General features: G+C 40.9%; 2 protein-coding genes across 5 annotated transcripts in view; one reads left to right on the top strand and one right to left on the bottom strand.

Moving 5' to 3' along the window:
* Positions 1-1,285, bottom strand: part of Mys45A (SDA1 domain containing protein Mys45A) — a 91,625-nt gene extending 90,340 nt beyond the window's left edge. For 2 of the 4 annotated variants that reach the window (XM_071690953.1, XM_071690956.1), the window contains exon 1: positions 864-974. The gene's annotated coding sequence lies outside the window, so the exon portion shown is untranslated. Of the gene's footprint in view, positions 1-764; positions 975-1,083 lie in introns of those variants that run through there. The other 2 variants (XM_071690954.1, XM_071690955.1) reach the window with 2 other exon arrangements.
* A 436-nt stretch (positions 1,286-1,721) lies between these two features.
* Positions 1,722-27,084, top strand: part of LOC139764400 (dehydrogenase/reductase SDR family member 4-like) — a 78,785-nt gene continuing 53,422 nt past the window's right edge. The window contains 3 exon segments of the mRNA XM_071690963.1: positions 1,722-1,745; positions 1,990-2,223; positions 23,067-23,244. Coding sequence (XP_071547064.1) covers positions 2,063-2,223; positions 23,067-23,244 — 339 coding nt within the window. The 5' untranslated portion in view covers positions 1,722-1,745; positions 1,990-2,062.

Below are 27,084 nucleotides of genomic sequence, written 5' to 3'. Positions count from 1 at the left end.
AAGACATTCCCAAACCACTCTTCCCCTTTACCCTTGAGCTTCGTTTCACTCGGAGCCAAAACATTCAGGTTCCTTTCCTCAAACATACTACCTATCTCTCCTTCTTTCTCATCTTGGTTACATCCACACACATTTAGACACCCCAATCTGAGCCTTCGAGGAGGATGAGCACTCCCTGCGAGACTCCCTCTGTTTCCCCTTCTAGAAAGTTAAAATACAAGGAGGGGAGGGTTTTTAGCCCCCCGCTCCCGTCCCCTTTAGTCGCCTTCTACGACACGTAAGGAATGCGTGGGAAGTATTCTTTCTCCCCATCCCCTATCTATTCTAGACTTTTATCTTATACAATATGTAAACCAGCAGAAAACACAGTCTGCTAATAAAATGTATGTTAACACTTTAATTCTTAACTGTGGATTTTTATGATTAAGGATCTAAAGAAACCCAAAAGGATTGCAGCAGAAGTCAGGCGTTCCTAGAGCATGAAATCCAAGACGGATGCACTATAATCTATGATCCATGATAAACACCTGTCATACTTTAAAAGCCCCAGTCAACTAATGAATCTCTTGGATTTCCGTCTCGGAGTTCAAGACTACAAAGACAGCGATATGTAATACTACATACATATAAAGAAAAGTATCAAACTGGCAATAAAAAGAAATTCATTAATCTGCTGGCTTTTTGGGTACAGCAGATGTATTTCATCAACCCTAATACAATCCTTATGTATTTCGACATTTAAAGAAAACTCCCCACACTCTTACCAACAACTAATGTGCGTATGTGTTTAAGATTGCAAGATACACTCTTCCTTGTAAATTACATTCCAATTGCAAACTACCGTAACAATGATTTGTAAATACCTATATGTAAATCTTGTGGAAGAAACTATATATTAGGGAAGCGGTTGAGTATGGCTATTGATACTAAAGTAACCGCTGTAAACATGTGGCTTATCAAGTATGCGACATTTCATGGTAATCGTGAAATCAATAAACAAATTTTGTCTTTCTTTATGTACCAATGATAGTTGAATTATTGTCAAATAGGAATATCATGGATATAAATCTACTAAATAATTACCTTCAGATCGCACTGTGATTGACTTTGATCAAAGACTTGATACAGTGACGGCCACACGTAGTTACCTGGTCGAATTCTAGTAATAAGTGTTGTTCACCTATGGCATTAGGTCACGATATTAGCTTTATGGTAAAAAAAGATAACCTGTTCATGCCATTACTTATCTAAGTGCTTTTCGAAAGACTTCAAAGTTCGATCTATTTGTTTGAATTAACGTCATCTAAGGCTCTCTCTCATTCTGTATTAAGAAATTAGAATTAGGACATATGTGATTCACTTCAGTTGTTGGTCGAAGGATTTAGTATTACAACGGCGTATTCATAATACTTGTATTCCTATGGCTTGATCTGTTTTAGCCTATGAAATATATAATGTATACTATCAGCATTTGATAAGAATATCATTCTCATAAACTTTTTCATTTTCAACCAAACTGCATTTAGTAGTTCCTATATGCTCTATGCAATTTCTTTGTCAAACTCCCTATGAGTTTTCTTTAATAAAGATTGTTCCAATCTATTTCCAGTCACCCGCTCTTCTTATCGTGAGCACCACGGTAATCAATTATCTAATCTTCTTCAGCCCCTCTTTCACCACGTCTTGTTTCTCCGTCTTTTATATTTTTGGAATGCCAAAGTGTTTGTCCAACACTTATATTGAATGTAGGTCTATCATATGACATTATATAAGGAAAAAAAAATTAGTGTATCGTAATCCTGTTTTGTCAGGAATAGTGATTATAAAATCAAAGCTAATTAAAATTTTTAATATCTGTGAATGTTACATCATACAATTCTATACATTACATATTTAGTTGAGAGTAGAGTTGATCTTTAACTCAGAAATTTGTACAAAGTCTATCAATTTTCAAACAAATATTTATATATGATCTCCCTCTCTTTACAGGCGAATTTTGCTTGACATTGGTTGTTGAGCTTATCATTGTGATAAAGACTAAAATTACTGACGCACATTAAGGATGATGGAAACTTACCTAAAGTTTGGCTCTAGTCTCACTGGTCGAGCTCGATTTTTAGCTGGTGGAAGGTTAAGGATGAAGAGCACAAGCGGTATTCAAGGAACTGTGGCCCAGGATAGATTGTCTGGCAAAGTAGCCATTGTCACTGCTTCTACAGACGGGTAATGTAATTTATATAAAATTGTAGTAAACTTCAAGTTTAGGGGCACCATAGAAATAGCTTAAGGATTTGAAAGAAATGCATATGAACGTGTTATATTTGGTGTTATATTTAGTAACCAATATAGAGCTAGATGTGGAACATTATTTCTGTTTCCTTTATTCACCGGTTACATTTGTTCATGTCCACTATCAAATTGTTATGTACAATACACGAACGAGAACCTCCAATCCACAGCTAAGCCCCACAGACCTCTCCGTGATTTCCCGACTGCATTGTATGCCGTGGTTCAGCCCATTGACAGCATATCGCCCTCTAAATATCACTCAACTCCCATTTGCTCTTATCTCACATAAGCTTAACATCTTCCTACATGTTAAGGCCCTGATAACTCATAGCATCTTTCACTCAGTCCTTCCACCTTGTCCCCAGTCACCCCTTCCTCCTCATTCTCTCCACTTCTAACACACATTTTTATTTTCAAATGACCAACATGGCATGGGCAAATAACGTCTCCCAGTTTACGTATGTAAGTAGGAGAAATGGCCAGAGAGCGTCATTGGATTACGTTTTGATTGATGGGGGCGCTAAAGAGAGACTTTTGGATGTTAATGTGCTGAGAGTCAGGGTCATCTCAGATGAATGAAAAAATTGGTGAGAAAGAAAGAAATTAACCAAGGCTTTGTAGGTGACTGTAGACTTGACTCTTTAAGGAAAAAAGGTTATACAAAGAGGAAAAGACAATACAAGGAAGAAAATTCCACAGCTTAGGAGTTCAAGGAAAGAAATAGGTATAACACTCAGTTCTTGAGTGGCTAATCTTCACACACACAAGTTGTGGGAAGCAGCAGCCAAACACATCACAGGTCTAAGCCTAGGGGTGGGGACACATTCAGGCAGTTCTTGAGAACAGTGGCAAAAGTGATACCTTTAGAGGAGAGATAGAGCAGGGACGTTGCAGCATTTAGAAGGGAAGGTTGAAGAGAGGTGATGCCATGAGAATTGATGAGATGGAAGGCTTTCGATTTTACTCTCATTAATAGGAAGGTGGAAGATGTGAGTGGTATTTGATACTCGGGAGAATATTATTATTATTATTATTATTTTGCTTTGTCGCTGTCTCCCGCGTCAGCAAGGTAGTGCAAGGAAACAGACGAAAGAATGGCCCAACCCACCCACATACACATATATATACATACACATCCACACACGCAAGTATACATACCTATACATCTCAACGTACACATATATATACACACACAGACATATACATATATACACATGTGCATAATTCATATTGTCTGCCTTTATTCATTCCCATCACCACCCCGCCACACATGAAATAACAACCCCCTCCCCCCTCATGCGTACAAAGTAGCGCTTGGAAAAGACAACAAAGGCCACATTGGTTCACACTTAGTCTCTAGCTGTCATGTAATAATGCACCGAAACCACAGCTCCCTTTCCACATCCAGGCCCCACAGAACTTTCCATGGTTTACCCCAGATGCTTCACATGCCCTGGTTCAATCCATTGACAGCACGTCGACCCTGGTATACCACATCGTTCCAATTCACTCTATTCCTGGCAAGCCTTTCACCCTCCTGCATGTTCAGGCTCCGATCACTCAGAATCTTTTTCACTCCATCTTTCCACCTCCAATTTGGTCTCCCACTTCTCCTCATTCCCTCCACCTCTGACACATATATCCTCTTTGTCAATCTTTCCTCACTCATTCTCTCCATGTGACCAAACCATTTCAAAACACCCTCTTCTGCTCTCTCAACCACACTCTTTTTATTACCACACATCTCTCTTACCCTATTATTACTTACTCGAACAAACCACCTCACACCACATATTGTCCTCATACATCTCATTTCCAGCACATCCACCCTCTTGCGCACAACTCTATCTATAGCCCATGCCTCGCAATCATATAACATACCCATTTTTGCTTTTCGAGATAATACTTTCGACTTCCACACATTCTTCAACACTCCCAGAACCCCCTCCCCCACCCTATGATTCACTTCCACTTCCATGGTTCCATCCGCTGCCAAATCCACCCCCAGATATCTAAAACACTTCACTTCCTCCAGTTTTTCTCCATTCAAACTTACCTCCCAATTGATGACCCTCAACCCTACTATACCTAATAACCTTGCTCTTATTCACATTTACTCTCAACTTTCTTCTTTCACACACTTTACCAAACTCAGTCACCAGCTTCTGCAGTTTCTCACATGAATCAGCCACCAGAGCTGTATCATCAGCGAACAACAACTGACTCACTTCCCAAGCTCTCTCATCCACAACAGACTGCATACTTGCCCCTCTTTCCAAAACTCTTGCATTCACCTCCCTAACAACCCCTTCCATAAACAAATTAAACAGCCATGGAGACATCACACACCCCTGCCACAATCCTACATTCACTGAGAACCAATCACTTTCCTCTCTTCCTACACGTACACATGCCTTACATCCTCGATAAAAACTTTTCACTGCTTCTAACAACTTGACTCCCACACCATATATTCTTAATACCTTCCACAGAGTATCTCTATCAACTCCATCATATGCCTTCTCCAGATCCATAAATGCTACATACAAATCCATTTGCTGTGCTAAGTATTTCTCACATACATTCTTCAAAGAAAACACCTGATCCACACATCCTCTACCACTTCTGAAACCACACTGCTCTTTCCCAATCTGATGTTCTGTACATGCCTTCACCCTCTCAATCAATACCCTCCCATATAATTTCCCAGGAATACTCAACAAACTTATACCTCTGTAATTTGAGCACTCACCTTTATCCCCTTTGCCTTTGTACAATGGCACTATGCAAGCATTCCGCTAATCCTCAGGCAACTCACCCTGAATCATACATATATTAAATAACCTTACCAATCAGTCAACAATATAGTCACCCCCTTTTTTAATAAATTCCACTGTAATACCATGCAAACCCGCTGCCTTGCCGGCTTTCATCTTCCGCAAAGCTTTTACCACCTCTTCTCTGTTTACCAAATCATTTTCCCTAACCCTCTCACTTTGCACACCACCTCGACCAAAACACCGTATATCTGCTACTCTATCATCAAACACATTCAACAAACCTTCAAAATACTCACTCCATCTCCTCACGTCACCCCTACTTGTTATCACCTCCCATCAGCCCCCTTCACTGAAGTTCCCATTTGTTCCCTCGTCTTACGCACTTTATTTACCTCTTTCCAAAACATCTTTTTATTCTCCATAAAATATAATGATACACTCTCACCCCAACTCTCATTTGCCCTCTTTTTCACCTCTTGCACCTTTCTCTTGACCTCCTGCCTCTTTCTTTTATACATCTCCCACTCATTTGATTATTTCCCTGCAAAAATCGTCCAAATGCCTCTCTCTTCTCTTTCACTAATAATCTTATTTCTTCATCCCACCACTCACTACCCTTTCTAATCTGCCCACCTCCCACTCTTCTCATGCCACAAGCATCTTTTGTGCAAGCCATCACTGCTTCCCTAAATACATCCCATTCCTCCCCCACTCCCCTTGCTTTCATTGTTCTCACCTTTTTCCATTCTGTACTCAGTCTCTCCTGGTACTTTCTCACACAAGTCTCCTTCCCAAGCTCACTTACTCTCACCACTCTTTTTACCCCAACATTCTCTCTTCTTTTCTGAAAACCTCTACAAATCTTCACCTTTACCTCCACAAGATAATGATCAGACATCCCTCCAGTTGCACCTCTCAGCACATTAACATCCAAAAGTCTCTTTTTCGCTCGCCTATCAATTAACACGTAATCCAATAACGCTCTCTGGCCATCTCTCCCACTTACATACATATATTTTTGTATATCTCTCTTTTTAAACCAGGTATTTCCAATCACCAGTCCTTTTTCAGCACATAAATCTGCAAGCTCTTCACAATTTCCATTTACAACACTGAACACCCCATGTATACCAATTATTCCCTCAACTGCCACATTACTCACCTTTGCATTCAAATCACCCATCACTATAACCCGGTCTCGTCCATCAAAACTACCAACACACTCATTCAGCTGCTCCCAAAACACTTGCCTCTCATGATCTTTCTTCTCATACCCAGGTGCATATGCACCAATAATCACCCATCTCTCTCCAGCCACTTTCAGGTTTACCCATATCAATCTAGAGTTTACTTTCGTACACTCTATCACATACTCCCACCACTCCTGTTTCAGGAGCAGTGCTACTCCTTCCCTTGCTCTTGTCCTCTCACTAACCCCTGACTTTACTCCCAAGACATTTCCAAACCACTCTTCCCCTTTACCCTTGAGCTTCGTTTCACTCAGAGCCAAAACATCCAGGTTCCTTTCCTCAAACATACTACCTATCTCTCCTTCTTTCTCATCTTGGTTACATCCATACACATTTAGACACCCCAATCTGAGCCTTCGAGGAGGATGAGCACTCCCCGCGTGAGTCCTTCTTTTGTTTCCCCTTTTAGAAAGTTAGAATACAGGGAGGGGAGGGTTTCTAGCCCCCTGCTCCTGTCACCTTCTACGACACATGAGGAATTCGCGGGAAGTATTCTTTCTCCCCATCCCCAGGGAGAATATAACCCCTGTGAATGTGAAACAGCTACTCTGAAGAAGGGTAATTACAACACCTGAAAATAACACTCCCATCTTTTAGGAAGCAGACTTTGTGATGTTGATTATGTGGGGTTTCCAGGAGAGAGTGGAGCAGATGTTTATATTGATACAAGGTTGAATTGTGATGTTTTGAAATTGAACAGAGGGAAACAAATGATTCTTAGAAAGAGATACAGGGAGAAACTGCATTTTAACACTATTAAATTTTATAAGCTTACTACTTCCCCAATCTGAAATGCTCCAAAAGTCAGAAATGAGAGAGAAAATATGATCAGTATGAGCAAGAGAATGAGTATTGAAGAAAGGAGGGGAGGAAAAGTGAGTTGATGTCCGTCAGCATAAGAGTGAATAGGGTTAGAAGTAGAAAAGAGATCATTAACAGACAGAAGAGAGTAGGTGACAGGACAGAACCTCTTCACACATCCTTTCCATGTGTCAGAGCATTTCAGCACACCCTGTTCAGCTTTCAGCCATACTCTTCTTACTACCACACCTTTCCCAAACTTGTTATTTTTTGATTGATCAACCTTCCTCCCACCGTGTATTGCCTTCTAGTATTTCATAATACAGCACCTAAAGAAGTACAAAGATACTATTGACAGAGTTCACAGAAGATCAACCAAGATGGCACCTAAATTAAGAGAGTAAAGCTACATTGAAAGTTGAGGGCTTCAGAGCTGTCCACTTTGGAGGAGAGAAGAAGGAGGGGTGACCTGAGAACACCATTTAAGTACCTAAATTGACTGGATGACATTGATAGTAAAGAGTTTTTCATTAAATGTTGTACCAGAGTTACCAGTGGCCATGATCAGAAGCTAATTGAGGTTTGTTAGGAAGGTTGTTAAGAAATACTGATTTATTGTAAGGTTTAGTTGATGGTTGGAATAGTCTCAGCAAGAAAACAGTGGGTGCTTGAAGCTTACAAAGATTTGTCTTGATGGTTTGAAAAGTACTAGAGATGGGGGCCCCACAAGTGTAAAGGTCACTTCCTATAATGTATAAGTAGTTACGTACATCCACCCTTTTCCATTCTTTTTTGTAGAGCCCACACTTCACAAACATAAACACTATTGGGACTACTGTACAATCAAATGTACTGTAATCTGCCCTCACAGAATAACAAACTCTTCATTGCACCGAAGACCTTAGGTCCTTCACCCACCCTATAGCTGACTTTAGGTCCTATTTGCTGCCACATCCACTCTAAAGTATCAAAAAGACTTCACTTCCTCAGAGTTCTTTCATTCATACTCACACTCCAGCCAATGTCTTTTTCCCATTAAACTTTATAACCTTAGTTTTATTAACATTAACTCTTAACTTTCCCTTTTTAAACACTCTCCCAGACTTAGACATTCTCAGTAGAGTCTTATCAGAGTCATGTCATTTGCAGACAGCATTTGACCCCCCCCACCCACCCACCACACACACACACACACACACACACACACACACACACACACACACACACACACACACGCCTAAATGATGTAGACTCATGCCTCCTTCCAAGATGCTCTCATTTACCTCCCCCATCATCCCATCCATAAACATTAAACAACCATGGTAACATCATTCACCTTTGCTTGTTTACATGGAACCATCAACCCTGCTCTCCTACATGCATATATGCATGCCTTACTCTCCTTAAATACTCCTTACTGCTTCTAGTAGCTTTCCTCTCACACCATAGACATGAAATGCCCTTTAAAAGCATCCCTATCTGCCTTGTCATATGCTTTCTCAAGATCCATAAATGCCACATAGAAATCCTTCTCTGGCTCAAGATGTGATGATGTAAGGTTTGCCATAGGAATTGAAAAAGAATTTTGTATAGCAAATCTACCAAGAGAATTTTTTGTATTTACTGAAGAACTGTGTAGTGTTTAGAATGCACTTACATAAACTGAACAGTCTCCTAAAAAGAAATTTGCACTCTGCTCCATTTCCCAGAGTGTACTCTAAGCTGTATCACTCTATAGTATGCTTCACTGCATCCTTTGGTTCAAAGTTCAAGATTGGATTGTAAGAATTCACTCAAAGCATAAGAGTGTAGAAATTTGTTGGTGTCTTACACCTGTTGGTATCTGCAGTAATGAAAAAGCAGATGCGTAGGATAAAGTAGTTATATCTGGTGATCTTTATACTAGGGTTGTCCCTTAGTGATTTTTAGAGCAGAATAAGAAATTATGTTAAATGTAAATTGGAAGGAACTGAAATACAGGAAGGAGTTGGTTTCCAGCACCCACAGAATATTATTATTATTGATATTATTATTTTCTTTTTTCATGTTGGATTCTCCATTCATGGAGAAAAGTCCATATCAGTGCTAGTCCCTACAAATTTTGGAGGAATTGAAAAATCTGTCTTTTAAAATGTGCCAGTACATAGTCATTGGAAAAGACATGAGAAGGTAGATAGTTCCAAAGCTTTGAGGTGTAGGGAAAGAAACAGATATCAAAACATCCCACCATTTGCCAACAGCTATGCAGTAATCACATGATGCAGCAGCTTACTTATTATTGTGTGGTCCATGTAATGGTGGGGCACACAAGCAGCCAACTCTTAGGAGCAAAAAACCAGAATACCTATAGAGGAGGGAAAGTGAACCAACATTGCAGCAGCATAGGGTAAGTGGGTCAGGTTTAGAAGTTAGCCTAGGAGAGTTTAGAAGTTGGATCGCTCTTGACTCAACTTTTTCAAGTAAAGATGCAAAGCTAGAATCACCCCAGATATGAGAGCAGTGCTCCATATGAGGACAGATCAATTCATTGTGTAAACTGAGTAACTGTTGAAGAAATGAAATTTTGACATCTGAACAAGACTTCCAGTTTCTTGGAGGCAGACTAAGCTATTGTTATAGTGTGGGATTTACAAGGAAGAGTGGATGTTACAGTAATACCAAGTATGTTGATTGAGTCAGGAGGTGGAATTACAGAACCATCAAAGGAGAGAGGAAAGTTGTGAAGTTTTTCAATAGAGAGATGGATAGAAACTGGGTCTTAGAGGCATTAAGCTTAACCAGATATCTTCTACCCAATTGTGATAATTTGTCCAAATCTGAGTTTATTGAGGAAGTAATGCCAAGATGAGATGCAGCTCATATGAGAGAAGGAGTAGAATTGAAGGATGTGGAGGACTTGTGTTGAGTCGTCAGCATATGAGTGCATTTGGTCATTTGTGAAGGAGAGGCTATCATTGATAAAAAAGAGAAAAGTGTAGTGGGTCAACAGAACCTTGATGGACACCACTGTTGATAGAGAAATGAGGGTAGGCTAATCCATCAACAACCATAGAGATAAATCACCCAGAGAGGAAGCTAGAGATGATGGAGCAAAGCAAGGGAGTGTAGCCAAAAGAATGGAGGTTAGACATAAGACCCCGATGCCAAACACTTTTAAGAGTTTTGCATATGTCAAGGGCAACTACATAGGATTCCCCAAAATCTTTTACGGATGATGACGAGACATTAGTAAGGTAGGATCTCACCAGTAGATCTCACCTTACAGAAGCCATACTGGTGATGAGAGGGAAGGCCTTGGGATTTGAGATGTTTAAGAAAATGGGAGTTGAGTAGGGATTCAAAGACTTTTGAAATGGTAGATGTGAAAGCAGTGGGATGATAGTTTGATGGTTTGAAACAGTCACCCTTCTTAACAGAAATTGGACAGACAAGCAAGCACAGCACAGGTGCAAATTAGGAAGAACACTCTTTCAATACATGGGGATGGATGCCATCAGGACCATAAGTCTTGCTTGTCTCCAGAGACAAGCAAGGAATGTGAGAATCACCCAAAGTGGAGTTAGAGGAAAAATGGGAATCAAAGAGAGTTGCTTTGTCTATGGGGGACACAGCTATAGTACCGTCAGGACAGAAAAGTGAAGAAAAGGTAGAGCAACAAAAGTTGCTAGCGATACCCTTAGCTAGAGACCTGAAAGACCCATCGGTGGATGATAAAGAGAGGTCAGTGCACTTCCTTTGAATGAAATAACACTTTGCCTCATCAATGTTACAATGAATAAGGGAAGTGAGAGATGCTGAATGGGAGTCAGAGGAAGGGAAGTTTTACCAAGCACGATATGCATGATCACTTGCTCCAGCTTAATGGCCTCAGAACAGGAATAGTTGAACCTTGGGATGGAAGAAGAGGTTATCTTGGAGGATATTTATTTTATTTATTATACTTTGTTGCTGTCTCCCATGTTAGCGAGGTAGTGCAAGGAAACAGACAAAAGAATGGCCCAACCCACCCACATACACATGTATATACATACACATCCACACACGCACATATACATACCTTTATATTTCAACTTATATATACATACACAGACATATACATATATGCACATGTACATGATTCATACTTGCTGCTTTTATTCATTCCTGTCGCCACCCCTTCACACATGAAATGACAGCCCCCTTCCCCCACATGCGCGTGAGGTAGTGCTAGGAAAAGATAACAAATGCCACATTCGTTCACAGTCTTTAGCTGTCATGTATAATGCACCGAAATCACAGCTCCCTTTCCACATCCAGGCCCCACAAAACCTTCCATGGTTTACCCCAGACGCTTCACATGCCCTGGTTCAATCCATTGACAGCACATCAACCCCGGTATACCACATCATTCCAATTCACTCTATTCCTTTGCACGCCTTTCACCCGCCTGCATGTTTAGGCCCAGATCGCTCAAAATCTTTTTCACTCCATCTTTCCACCTCCAATTTGCTCTCCCATTTCTCCTCGTTCCTACCACCTCTGACACATATATCCTCTTTGTCAATCTTTCCTCACACATTCTCTCCATGTGATCAGACCATTTCAAAACACCCTTTTCTGCTCTCTCAACCACACTCCTTTTATTACCACACATCTCTCTTACCCTTTCATTACTTACGCGATCAAACCACCTCACACCACATATTGTCCTCAAACATCTCATTTCCAACACATCCACCCTCCTACGCACAACTTTATCTATAGCCCACGCCTCGCAACCATATAGCATTGTTGGAACCATTATTCCTTCGAACACACCCATTTTTGCTCTCTGAGATGATGTTCTCGCCTTCCACACATTTTTCAACGCTCCCAGAACTTTCGCTCCCTCTCCCACCCTGTGACTCACTTCCACTTCCATGGTTCCATCCGCTGCCAAATCCACTCCCAGATATCTAAAACACTTCACTTTCTCCAGTTTTTCTCCATTCAAACTTACCTCCCAATTGACTTGTCCCTCAACCCTACTGTACCTAATAACCCTGCTCTTATTCACATTTACTCTCAGCTCTCTTCTTTCACACACTTTACCAAACTCAGTCACCAGCTTCTGCAGTTTCTCTCCTGAATCACCCACCAGTGCTGTATCATCAACAAACAACAACTGACTCACTTCCCAAGCTCTCTCATCCACAACAGACTGCATACTTGCCCTTCTCTCTAAAACTCTTGCATTCACTTCCCTAGCAACCCCATCTTTAAACAAATTAAACAACCATGGAGACATCATGCACCTCTGCCGCAAAGTGACATTTACTGAGAACCAATTACTTCCCTCTCTTCCTATTCGTACACGTCTTACATCCTCGATAAAAACTTTTCACTGCTTATAATAACTTGCCTTCCACACCATATACTCTTAATACCTTCTACAGAGCATCTCTCTCAGCTCTATCATATCCCTTCTCCAGATCCATAAATGCTACATACAAATCCATTTGCTTTTTGCTTCTCTAAGTATTTCTCACATACATTCTTCAAAGCAAACATCTGATCCACACATCCTTTATTTTTTCTGAAACCACACTGCTATTCCCCAGTCTGATGCTCTGTACATGCCTTCACCCTCTCAATCAATACCCCCCCATATAGTTTCCCAGGAATACTCAATAAACTTATACCTCTGTAATTTGAGCACTCACCTTTATCCCCTTTGCCTTTGCACAATGACACTATGCAAGCATTCCGCCAATCCTCAGGCACCTCACCATGAGTCATACATACATTAAATATCCTTACCAACCTGTCAACAACACAGTCACCCACTTTTTTAATAACTTCCACTGCAATACCATTTATACCCACTGCCTTGCCAGCTTTCATCTTCCGCAAAACTTTTACTTCCTCTTCTCTGTTTACCAGATCATTCTTCCTAAGCCTCTCACTTAACACACGACCTTGACCAAAACACCCTATATCTGCCACTCTATCATGTAACACATTCAACAAACCTTAAAAATACTCACTCCATCTTCTCACATCACCACTACTTGTTATCACCTCCCCATTGGCCCTCTTTACTGATGTTCCCATTTGCTCTCTTGACTTATGCTTTTTATTTACCTCCTTCCAAAACATCATTTTATTCTCCCTCAAATTTAATGATACTCCCTCACTCCAACTCTCATTTGCCCTTTTTTTCATCTCTTGCACCTTTCTCTTGACCTCCTGCCTCTTTCTTTCATACATCTCCCAGTCATTTGCACTATTTTCCTGCAAATATCATCCAATTGTCTCTCTTCTCTTCCACTAATGATCTTACTTCATCCCACCACTCACTCCTCTTTGTAATCTACCCACCTCCCATGCTTCTCATGCCACAAGCATCTTTTGTGCAAGTTATCACTGCTTCCCTAAATACATGATGCCGGAGACAAGGGGCTATAGATTTGTTAGACTCTATCGTTATTATATTTAATACAGACAATTCTGCAGACAGGAGCTGGCAAGAGAGCTTGTAAGGAGAAGATGGCAGGACTAGCCAGGTAGATTTGTTTTGATAAAACAGAAAGTAAGACCAGCAATCCTAACATGGAGAGTGTTAGATGGTTACAGGCACCGCTTTAATTCTCCATATTCAGGTTGGCAGTGCCGCCCTTGACTGTTGCTATCAACAGCCTTCTACTTAATGTGTGGAAAGCATTCTTTCTACCCTGTCAAAATCCACTACCATCTATCCTGTCACCTTTAGAATCACACACATCACAACACTTTATGACCTGCAGTCCCAAGCAGTGGATATGTCAGCTTCCAGAGTACTATGCTCCAGGAGCCACAAAAGGATAGAATGGACTCATGGAAGAGTATAATGAATAAAAACAAAATATCTTTTTTCATTATACCTCATCTCCATCTCACACATCATCGAGGTAGCACAAGGAAACAGACAAGGAATGGCCCAACTCACCCACGTACACATGTATATTCATAAACACCCGTACATGCATATATGCATATATACATGAATATACATTTCAACGTGAAGTGAAGTGTTTTAGATATTTGGGAGTGGATTTAGCAGCCGATGGAACCATGGAAGCTGAAGTGAGTCACAGGATGGGGGAGGGAGGGCGAAGGTTCTGGGAGCGTTGAAGGATGTGTGGGTGAGAACGTTATCTCTGAGAGGGAAAATGGGTATGTGTCAAGGTTTAGTGGTTCCAACCATGTTATATGGGTATGAGGCATGGGCTATAGATAGAGTTGTGCTGAGGAGGGTGGATGTGTTGGAAATGAAACATTTGAGGACAATATGTGGTGTGAGGTGGTTTGATCGAGTAAGTAATGAAAGGGTAAGAGAGATGTGTGGTACTAAACAGAGTGTGGTTGAGAGTGCAGAAAAGGGTGTGTTGAAATGGTTTGGTCACATGGAGAGAATGAGTGAGGAAAGATTGACAAAGAGGATATATGTGTCAGAAGTGGAGGGAACGAGGAGAAGCAGGAGACCAAATTAAAGGTGGAAGGATGGAGTGAAAAAGATTTTGAGCGATTGGGACCTGAATATGTAGGAGGGTGAAAGGTGTGCAAGGAATAGAGTGAATTGGAATGATGTGGTATACCGGGGTCACCGTGCTGTCAATTGGATTGAATCTGGGCATGTTAAGCATCTGGGGAAACCATGGAAAGTTTTGTGGGGCCTGGATGTGGAAAGGGAGGTGTGGTTTTGATGTGTTACACATGGCAGCTGGAGACTGAGTGTGAATGAAAGTGGCTGTTTTGTCTTTTCATAGTGCTACCTTGCGGCAAGTGGCGGTGGCGGCCACACATGCTATTTCATGTGTGGCAGGATGGCAACAGGAATGGATGAAGGCAGCAAGTATGAATATGTATATGTATGTATATGTGAATGATATGTATATGTATGTTTTTTTTTTTTTTTTTTTTTTGCCGCTGTCTCCCGCGTTTGTGAGGTAGCGCAAGGAAACAGACGAAAGAAATGGCCCAACCCGAGAATGAATGAGGAAAGATTGACCAAGAAGATATATGTGTAAGAGGTGGAGGGAACGAGAAGTGGGAGAGCAAATTGGAGGTGGAAAGATGGAGTGAAAAAGATTTTGAGTGATCGGGGCCTGAACATGCAGGAGGGTGAAAGGCATGCAAGGAATAGAATGAATTGGAACAATGTGGTATATCGGGGTCAATGTGCGGTCAATGGATTGAACCAGGGCATGTGAAGTGTCTGGGGTAAACCATGGAAAGTTCTGTGGGGCCTGGATGCGGAAAGGGAGCTGTGGTTTCGGTGCATTATACATGACGGTTAGAGACTGAGTGTGAATGAATGGGGCCTTTGGTGTCTTTTCCTAGCACTACCTCGCACACATGAGGGGGGAGGGGGTTGTTATTCCATGTGTGGCGAGGTGGCGATGGGAACAAATAAAGGCAGACAGTATGAATTATGTACATGTGTATGTAGGTATATGTCTGTGTGTGTATATATATGTGTACATTGAGATGTATAGGTATGTATATTTGCGTGTGTGGACGTGTATGTATATACATGTGTATGTGGGCGGGTTGGGCCATTCTTTCGTCTGTTTTCTTGCGCTACCTCGCTAACGCGGGAGACAGCGACAAAGCAAAATAAATAAATATAAATATTCATAATTGCTTGCCTTTGTCCATTCCTGGCAGTTCTTTTCACCACTGGAAACAGCATCACTACCCCTTGCTTCAGCAATGTAGCGCCAGGAACAGACAAAAAAAGCCACATTCATTTACACTCAGCCTTTAGTTGTCATGTGTAATACACTGAAACCACAGCTCCCTATCCACATCCAGGCCCCACAGACTTTTCCACGGTTTACCCCAGATTTTTCACATGCCCTGGTTCAGTCCATTGACAGGACATCGACCCTAGTATACCACATCATTCCAATCCACTCTCTTCCTTGCATGCCTCTTACCCTCCTGTATGTTCAGGCCTCCAATTGCTCAAAATCTTTTTTTCTCCATCCTTCCACCTCCAGTTTGGTCTCCCACTTCTCCTTATTCCCTCCACCTCTGACACATATATACCTCTTTGTCAACCTTTCCTCACTCATCCTCTCCATATGCCCAAACCATTTCAACACACCTCTCTGCTCTCTCAACCACACTCTTTATATTACCATATGTCTCTCATACCCTTTCATTACTTACCTGATCAAACCACCTCACACCACATATTGTCCTAAAACATTTAATTTCCAACACATCCACCCCCTTCCATACAACCCTGTCTATAGCCCATGACTCACAACCTTATAGTGTTGTTGGAACTACTATTCTCTCAAACTTACCCATTTTTGCTCCAAGATAACATTCTATCTTTCCACACATTCTTTATCGCTCCTAGAATCATTGCCTCCTCCCCTACCGTATGACTTACTTTTGCTTCCATGGTTCCATTCACTGCTAAGTCCAGTCCCAGATATCTAAAACACTTCACTTCCTCCAATTTTTCTCCATTTAAACTTGTATCCCAATGAACTCGTCCCTCATCCCTGTTGAACCTAATAACCTTCCTCTTATTCACATTTACTCTCAACTTTCCCCTATAACACACTTTCCCAAACTCACTCACCAACTGCTACAGTTTCTCATTTGAATCAGCCGCCAGTGCTGTATCATTGGCAAACAACAACTGACTTACCTCTCAGTCCCTCTCATCCCCAACAGACTACATACTTGCCCCTCTCTCCAAAGCTCTTGCATTTACCTCCCTAACCATCCCATCCATAAACTAATCAAACAACCATGAAGGTGAAATTGCAGTTCGGTAGGATTTCATATGACTTTAGTTAACATGTAATTTTTCTGTACATGCGGCTCAACATGTTTCACAGTGACAGTCTACCTCATCAGATGCCAACTATTCATAAAGTTTTTTCTCAACATCAACACAAAAATTCTCTCTCCTCTGTCATGTCCCCTACACTTTTTCTTCTTTTTTCAACAATTTACTCTCCTCCACAAATGATAAAATGCACTCATATGCTGATGACTCAACACTGTATTCATCCACATCCTTCAGTTCTGCTCTCTCTGTTCTCACTCAGTCTGCATCTTGTCTTGACACAGCTTCCTCAATAAACTTAAACTTGGGCAGGATAACTCAGTGCAACAGACAAAATATTGTTAAGTTTAATGCCTACAAGACCCAATTTCTATCCATCTCTCTGTCGAAAACTCCTCACAGCTCTTGTCTCTCCTTTAACGGTTCTGTAATTCCATCTTTTGACTCCATGAACATACTTGATACTTCTGTAACATCCACTATTATGGGAAACCTCACATTACAGAAATAGCTCAGTCTGCCTCTAAGAAACTGGGTGTACTGTTTAAATGTCAAAACTACTTCTCTTATGATCAGTTGCTCCATTTATAAAAGTGATTAATTCATCCTTTTATGAAGTACTACTCTCATATTGGGGTAGTTCTATCTCTGTATGCTTTCTTGACAGAGTTGAATCAAAAGCAATTCAACTTATTAACTCTCCCAGTCTAACTTCCAGATTTAACCCCTGCGTCCTGTGCTGCAATGTTGGGTTTCTTTCCCTCTTGTGTAGGTATTTATTTGGTTTTTACTCCCAAGAGCTGGCTGCTTGTGTGCCCCCACCACTAGCTAGACCACACAATACTTGGCCAGCTGCTGCCTCACATGATTATTGTGTGGTCATCAACATCTCAAGGGTGGGTTGTTTTGATAACTGCTTCTTTCCCTACATGTCGAAGCCGTGGAACTCTCTACTTTTCATGTCTCTCCCAATAAGTATGACCTGGCACATTTCAAATGACAGGTGTTTCACTTCCCGCCTGAATTTGTAAATACTTTTCCTTGTCTTTTCTTTTTTCTATTTCATAATTCTTTTGATATTTCAGTTAAGGTCCAGCCTTGATGTGGACTCTTGTCTCTGATTGGAACCTTCAAAATGAGAAAAATAGAAATACTGATGGTGGAGGGATTGAAGCCCTCATGTTCTCCATTCTCAGTGATTTAGAGCAAATTATCTCCCACCCTACCCAGATTCCTGACTGCTGTGACCACTCTCCTAATATTTTGGATTTGTGTTACACCTTTAGTCCATCCCACTGTAAATACACAGTCTTGCCTCCAATTGGTTCATCTAATTGCACTCTCATAAATGTATCTTTTCTAATGGCACCTCCCCCTCTAGTAGCCTCTTCTAAGCGTAAATACTGGCACCTCAACAAAGTTGACTGAAATACCTTATGTAACTTTTTTCTGGCTTTCCTTGGTTAAATTACCGTCTTTTATGTGGATATGTTTCTGTCTTTGCTAAATACAAAGTAGAGGTTATTCTTGCGAGAATGGAAGCATTTATCCCTCCTCCTGGACGAACTCTTCATCCAGTCCATGGTTCAACCGTTCCTGTTCTGAGGCCACTCAGGCAAGGGATCTGGTAAATTGGGCTTGGAAAAACTCTTTTTCCTATGGCTCCCATTTAGCTTTAACACTGCCTGTACTCCCTGCAAGTATGTTATCCATGAAGCAAAGTGTATCTTTATTCAAAGGAAGTGCAACAACCTCTCTTCATCATCCACTGATAGGTCTTTGTGGTTTTTTTGCTAAGGGATCCTCCAACAACTTCTGTCACTCTATGTTTCCTTCACTTTTCCATTCTGACAGTGCCTTATCTGTCTCTCTTGTAGACAAAGCTACTCTTTTTGGTTCCCATTTCTCCTCTAATTCCACCTTGGATGACTCTCACATTCCATCATCCCTGATGCTCCTCTTACTAATCCTGTGTCTTTTCCTATAATCTCTTCGGAGTGTCCAAAAAGCACTTCATTCTCTGGACACAAGAAAGGCTTATGGTCCTGATGGTATCCATCCCCATGTACTGAAAGAGCGTGCCTCTGAACTTGTACCTGTGCTTGCTCATCTGATCTGTTTCTGCTTAAGAACCAAAAGCTTTCCTTCTTAGAAAAATGCATTGATAATCCCATCTCTAAGAAGAGTGACCGTTCTAACCCCTCTGACTATCGTCATATTGCTTTGACATTACCGTTTCCAAAGTTTTTGAAACCCTCCTCAATTCCCATGTCCTCAGACACCTCGAAGATCACAGTCTTCTCTCAGATCACCAGTATGACTTCCGTAAGGTGAGATCCATAGATGATATTCTTTCCTGTTTTACTAATGTCTGATCATCATCCCTGAAAGATTTTAGGAAGTCATGTTTAGTTGCTCTTGACATATCTAAGGCTTGTGAGAGGAGGTGGCACTGGGGTCTCATTTCTAAAGTCCCATTTAGGCTTTCCTCCCTCACTTTGCTCCTTCATATTTAGCTCCACTCTGGCTGATCTATCTCTGGTTGTGATGGATCAGCCTGCCCCCTTTTCTCCATCAACAGCAGTGTCCCTCAAGGTTCTGTTTTGTCCCCTACACTTTTTCTCCTTTTTTTCAGTGATTTCCCCTCTGCAAATTTTCCAATGCACTCATACACTGATGGCTTAACACTGCATTCATCCATATCCTTCAATTCTGCTCCCTCTACTCTCACTTGATCTGCATCTCATTTTGACACTGCTTCCTCAATAAACTCAGACTTGCACAAGATATCTCAGTGCACTAGACATCTTGTTAAGTTTAATGCCTTCAAGACCCAATTTCTACCCATCTCTTTATCAAAAACTTCTCACAACTCTTGTCTCTCCATTGACAGTTTTGTAATTCCACTTCTTGACTCAGTGAACATAAGTGGTATTACTGTAACATCCACTCTTTCTTTGAAACCTCATATTATGGGAATAAGTAAGTCTGCCTCTAAGAAACTGGGTGTCCTGTTTAGATGTCAAAGCTACTTTCTTCTTAACAAATGTACCGTTTATACAAGGGATTGATTCATCCTTTTATGGAGTACTGCTATCAAATTTAGGGTGGTTCTAGTTCTGTATGCCTACTTGACAGAGTTAAGCAAAAGCTGTTCAACTTATAAGCTGTCCCAAGCTAGGTTCCAAACTTGACCACCTCGTCCTATGCTGCAATATTGGTTCACTTTCCCTCTTCTGTAGGTATTACTTTGGGTTTTGCTCCTGAGAACTGGCTGCTTGTGTGCCCACAGCACTAGCTAGACCACACAGTACTCGGCAAGCTGCTGTGTCACATGATTATTGTATGGCCATCAGTAACTCAAGGGTGGGCAGTTTTGATACCTGCTTTGGAACTCACTCTCTTTCTTGTACCTGACACATTTCAAAAGACAGGCTTTCACCTCCTCCAAAATTTGTAGATGCTTTCCCTTGTCTTTTCTTTTTCCATTTTATAATTCTCTCAATATTTTGGTGAAGGCCCAGCATTGATTTAGACTTTTGTCCATGACTGAAGCCTTTAAAAAAAAAAGTGGGAAAGATGATACATATTACTTTTGGCCATTGTTCACGTAAACTTTCTGCATGTTTCCCCACCCCCACATTTGGACTCATGGCATGCATTTGACTGATACTTTCACAGCTTATTTGTGAAGACTGGCCACTCAAGGATTGGCAGTTATGTCACCTCCTTCTTCCCCCAAACAACCAAGTTGTGGAATTCTTCCTTCTTTTGTCTTTCTCTCTTCATATAACCATTCTTCCATTTAGATACAGATCTACAAACACTTAAGGAGCCCTGATTGATTTCTGCTTTTTTTCTTTCATCCAGATATGGCCTTGATTGGGGCATGTTTAGCCAGTGCCACCTTGGTCACTGATTGATTTGCATGCAAAGGAGAGATTCTTGGATGTGAGTTTGTTGAGAGGGGTAGCTGGTATGATGTCTGATCATTACATGGTTGAAGGGAGGGTGAATTTGTGTTGAGGCTTTAGGAGGAGGAAATGATGTGGTGGGAAAGGGGTGTGAAAGTGAGTGAGCTTGGAAAAGAGGCTTATGAGAAGAGATACCAGGAAAGATTGAAATGAAATGGCAGGTGAAATTGAATGAAGTTAGGGAAGTTGGTGAGGAATGGGAGGTAGAGAAGCATGTATCATGCAGATAGTAGGAGGTGGATAATGAGAAAGGGTGTTGAATGGTGGGATGAAGGTAAGTTGCCTTCAGGGAAGTAGTGCAAGTGATTGGTAGATTACAAGAAAGCAGGAAGAGGCTAAAAGAAAAGTGCAAGGACTGAAAAAAAGAGGGCAAATGAGAGTTGGGGGTGAGCAAATATTAAATTACACAGGGACTAACAAAATGACTTGAAATGTCAAGCTTTGAGTAAAAGAAGTCAGTAAATGGCAACATTTGTGAAGGATGCAAATGGGGAAATGGTATCAGGCAGAAAAGAGGTGATAAGGAGGTGGAGTAAGTATTTTGCAGTGTTGTTTAATATGTTTAATGACAGGGTAGATGCCCTGGACTTAGATACATGCAAAGTGCAAGAGCATCATGAAAAATTGTGTGGTGAAAAGAGAGGTGATGAAAACCTTGTGAGAGATGAAGCGCAGCAAAGCAGCCGGGGTGGATGGAATTGCAGTTGAGATTCATAAGAAAGGGAGAGATGGTGTTGCCAGTTTGTTAGGTTAAGATTTTGAGTGTATGTACAGCTTAGGTTGAAATGCCTAAGGATTGGAAAAATGCCCATATAATTCCATTGTATAAAATCAAGGGGAGGAAAAGTAAATGTTCAACTTACAGGGATATAAGTTTGTTGACTGTGAGAGGATGGTAGCATTCCCAGAGTTTCTGACAAGGAAGAAACAGTGTGGCTCCAAGAGTAGTAGAGAATGTGTGGATCAGGTGTTTGCTTTGAAGAATGTGTGCAGGAAATACTTTGAGAAACTGGAGGACCTGTAATTGGCACTTATGGATCTGGAGATAGTGCAAGATAGGGATAATAGAGACACTTTGTGGAAAGTGTTGCAGATATATGGTGTGGGAGGAAAGCTTTTGGAAGCAGTGAAGAGTTTTTGTCAAGAGAGTAAGGTATGTGTGCCAGTAGGAAAGGAGGAGGGTGAGTGGTTTCAGGTGAATGTGGGTCTGGAGCAGGGATGTATGATGTCACTTTTGCTGTGTTTTGGTTATGAATGTTTTGAAATGTAACTGATTTTGTTAGCTCATTCAGACCTCTGCTAGAGCTTTGTCAGCAGGGTACTTCCTTGTTAGCCTTTGGTAAGGAACCTTTCCCCTAAAGTACCTTCTGTGAAGATCATTTTAATACCATAGAATAAGCATTAGGCATGCAGGTGGTCATCTTTTTCTATTTCAGTTTTTTCTTATACCCTCCTCTTCCATATTGTGCTCTCAGTAGCTTGTGGGACAAGAGACTCAGAAAAGAAAAACAGATAAGTGTTTTGAAGAAACAAAATTGTTACTTTCCAGGCACTGTCCTTTGAGCAAAGTTTTTGTTATTGCCTCCTTCCTCACCTTCCTTTCTCCTTCTCTTTTATGACATTATCTTTGTTAGAGTGATGTCCATGTCTCAGGAATCATGACATGGCCAGCCTGTGCTAATGGATGGGATGACGTCATGGCTGGGTTTGAGTCAGCTGATTAGATGGGCGTTCTTGAATGAGGTAGTGACATGATGATTGTTTGGGTGGTTTGTAAAGGTTGAGGGGCATAGACTTCATTGGAATAGCGAGCTATTAGAGACTGCCAACCCATCAGAGATCAAAGGACATTCCCATTAGCTCATGGAACTCCTACTTGGAAAGGACTAGTTTTTCATTCAAAACTTATTTCTGTACTTATTGAGATTGATTTGTACTATTAAGATTGGCCCATAGTGTCTTTTGATACTTTTGAAGATTGAAAGTAAACATTTCCTGTCATGTTCAAAACAATCTTTTAGGATAGGAATGTGTTGGGTTTTACATTCTCATGCAGAAAAATAATTGAAATTGAATTGTTTATGTAACTTATAGCAAATGTGCTACGTCTTCAAGTTGGCAAAAACTGCCCATTTTTCATGACCTAATGTTATATTTACAGGATTGGTCTGGCAATAGCATGCCGCTTAGGCAAAGATGGAGCCCATGTGGTTGTGAGCAGTAGGAAACAAGCCAATGTTGACTCAGCTGTTGCAAAACTAGAGGAGTTGGGCTGCTCTGCCTTGGGAATTACATGTCATGTTGGTAAAGATCAGGATCGCCAGAACCTCATAACCAAGGTTGAGTCTCAGTAGTATTGATGATTCTCAAGTAGAAAGACTTGTTCAAGCTGTTTCCAATTATGCATAACAGTTTCATCCATTGTATGATTTTGGGATTGTCTTAGAACTATTTAGAGATACAAGTAAATACTACATAACATAGCTTTGCTGAATGTAGTTTCACTATAATATAATGTAGGTGTCAAAAGTGTTACCATTCTTCACTGAACATAGTACGTAACCTTGTTATAGTGTATTTGTCAAGTATGCATCATGTATTTTTGTCAAAATTGATAAGGCATAGTAAAGGTGCATTATTTTTTTCAGCAGGTGTTCTATAGTTCGGAAATTCCTGTGGTTGGAAAAAAGCAACAAATTTGATTAGTTTGTCAAAGTTCCTTTGGTTCAGAAAATTGCCTTTCTCTCATTACCCATCTGCATCTTCAAATAGGTGTGTTGGAGGGCAGTGTGGGTTTGTATAATCATGTGACGTTAGATGAACTTATATTTATTTTGCTTTATCGCTGTCTCCCGCGTTAGCGAGGTAGCGCAAGGAAACAGACGAAAGAATGGCCCAACCCACCCACATACACATGTATATACATACACGTCCACACACGCAAATATACATACCTATACAACTCAATGCATACATATATATACACACAGACATATACATATATACACATGTACATAATTCATACTGTCTGTTTTTATTCATTCCCATCGCCACCTCGCCACACATGGAATAACAACCCCCTCCCCCCTCATGTGAGCGAGGTAGCGCTAGGTAAAGACAACAAAGGCCCCATTCTTTCACACTCAATCTCTAGCTGTCATGTAATAATGCACCGAAACCACAGCTCCCTTTCCACATCCAGGCCCCACAGAACTTTCCATGGTTTACCCCAGACGCTTCACATGCCCTGGTTCAATCCATTGACAGCATGTCGACCCCAATATACCACATCGTTCCAATTCACTCTATTCCTTGCATGCCTTTCACCCTCCTGCATGTTCAGGTCCCGATCACTCAAAATCTTTTTCACTCCATCTTTCCACCTCCAATTTGGTCTCCCACTCTCCACATTCCCTCCACCTCTAACACATATATCCTCTTGGTCAATCTTTCCTCACTCATTCTCTCCATGTGACCAAACCATTTCAAAACACCCTCTTCTGCTCTCTCAACCACACTCTTTTTATTACCACACATCTCTCTTATTCTATTATTACTTAATCGATCAAACCACCTCACACCACATATTATCCTCAAACATCTCATTTCCAGCACATCCACCCTCCTGCGCACAACTCTATCCATAGCCTATGCCTCACAACCATACAACATTGTTGGAACCACTATTCCTTCAAACATACCCATTTTTGCTTTCTGAGATAATGTTCTCAACTTCCACACATTCTTCAAGGCTCCCAGAATTTTTGCCCCCTCCCCCACCCTATGATTCATTTCTGCTTCCATGGTTCCATCTGCTGCCAGATCCACTCCCAGATATCTAAAACACTTCACTTCCTCCAGTTTTTCTCCATTCAAACTTACCTCCCAATTCACTTGACCCTCAACCCTAATGTACCTAATAACCTTGCTCTTATTCACATTTACTCTCCACTTTCTTCTTTCACACACTTTACCAAAGTCAGTCACCAGCTTGTGCAGTTTCTCACATGAATCAGCCACCAGCGCTGTATCATCAGCAAACAACAGACTGCATACTTGCCCCTCTTTCCAAAACTTTTGCATTCACCTCCCTAACAACCCCATCCATAAACAAATTAAACAACCATAGAGACATCACACACCCCTGCCGCAAACCTACATTCACTGAGAACCAATCAATTTCCTCTCTTCCTACACATACACATGCCTTACATTGTGAGAGTAAGTGATGAGAGTAAGTGAGAATGGGAAGGAGATTTGTGTGAGGAAGTACCAGGACGCACTAAGTCTCTAGCTGACATGCAATAATGCCCGAAACCACAGCTCCCCTTCCACATCCAGGCCCCACAGAACTTTCCATGGTTTACCCCAGACGCTTCACATGCCCTGATTCAATCCATTGACAGCACGTCAACCCTGGTATACCACATCGATCCAATTCACCCTCCTGCATGTTCAGGCCCCGATCACTCAAAATCTTTTTCACTCCATCTTTCCACCTCCAATTTGGTCTCCCACTTCTCCTTGTTCCCTCCACCTCCGACACATATATCCTCTTGGTCAATCTTTCCTCACTCATTCTCTCCATGTGCCCAAACCATTTCAAAACACCCTCTTCTGCTCTCTCAACCACTCTCTTTTTATTTCCACACATCTCTCTTACCCTTACATTACTTATTCAATCAAACCACCTCACACCACATATTGTCCTCAAACATCTCATTTCCAGCACATCCACCTTCCTGCGCACTACTCTATCCATAGCCCACGCCTCGCAACCATACAACATTGTTGGAACCACTGTTCCTTCAAACATACCCATTTTTGCTTTCAGAGATAATGTTCTCGACTTCCACACATTCTTCAAGGCTCCCAGGATTTTCGCCCCCTCCCCCGCCCTATGATTCACTTCTGCTTCCATGGTTCCATCCGCTGCCAGATCCACTCCCAGATATCTAAAACACTTTACTTCCTCCAGTTTTTCTCCATTCAAACTTACCTCTCAATTGACTTGACCCTCAACCCTACTGTACCTAATAACCTTGCTCTTATTCACATTTACTCAACTTTCTTTCACACTACCAAACTCATTATGTAGCAGATTTTGTTTTTACTGTGCCCAGGGCTATTATGAAGCTGTTAGCCTTACATATGCCATCAGTTTACCTATATCTTCCACCCATTTACAATACTAGTGTACATACTAGTTGAACCATCGTTTGGACTAGTTTTTTTCTTTACAGTATTGCATTTATTGACCTCTTAGTAGTCTAAATGTTAACTCTCCCTTGCTCATTTGTCATTAAAGCATTCCAAAAGACGTGTATTTTATTTTTTTGAAATGTATAGGAAATTAACAAATATTTTGTTGCATTTGTAATCATATTTGAAAATGGAACAATGCATTCCATACTGTTCAAACAAACACTTAGCTAAAATATACTCAGTATGATAAAGGAAAGAGTTGATATTTAGTATTTCTTCTTCAAACTGGATGTTTGCGTTTGTTTAAGTGTGCTGTGAATTAGATTGCTATAATTCATTCATAAAATCAGTTTGCATTTCTGGACTTTACTGTTTCTCTGAACATTTCATAATCCTTAGAAATATTATCTCCACTCTGAAAAAACAGAAGTACAGCTACTGCTTAGTCCCAATGATTCCAAACTAAATACATTTCTCTGTTCAACTAGTTATTGAGGTCAAGGAGGGAGTCTGTCAATACTCCAGTAATCTACAGAAGTGTCTATGTGCACTTGTTTCATGATATAGTTATCTATTTATATCGTTTTTTCCACATTTCACTGCATTAATGACTGTACTCAGCTGATTCAGATATGTACATTATTTCACCCCTTACCATATTTTCAACTTTGCTAGATGACTTTACTCTCTGTACATGTCATTTTACCTCCACCCACTTTTACAGAGAGGCCTGTAATTGGTCTTAAAGAGACTATGGATGCATATTGGTCAAATTGTAGCTCTCTGCATTTTAAATGATTTATGCAATTTTTTAGGTAACAAAGACAGCCATATGAGTACACATACCAAGTCAATTTATTCAGCTTCACATAGCACTCTTCAAAATAGGTCTCATTCTCATAAAGATATTTTTTTTTGTTAATCCTTGGCGTAAAAGCAACAAAATTTCATAGTAAGGAATGACAGCATTGGTG

The sequence above is a fragment of the Panulirus ornatus genome, chromosome 49 (genome assembly GCF_036320965.1).
Source record: "Panulirus ornatus isolate Po-2019 chromosome 49, ASM3632096v1, whole genome shotgun sequence".
NCBI classification, from domain to species: domain Eukaryota; kingdom Metazoa; phylum Arthropoda; class Malacostraca; order Decapoda; family Palinuridae; genus Panulirus; species Panulirus ornatus.
This window is presented reverse-complemented; position numbering and strand designations above follow the sequence as displayed.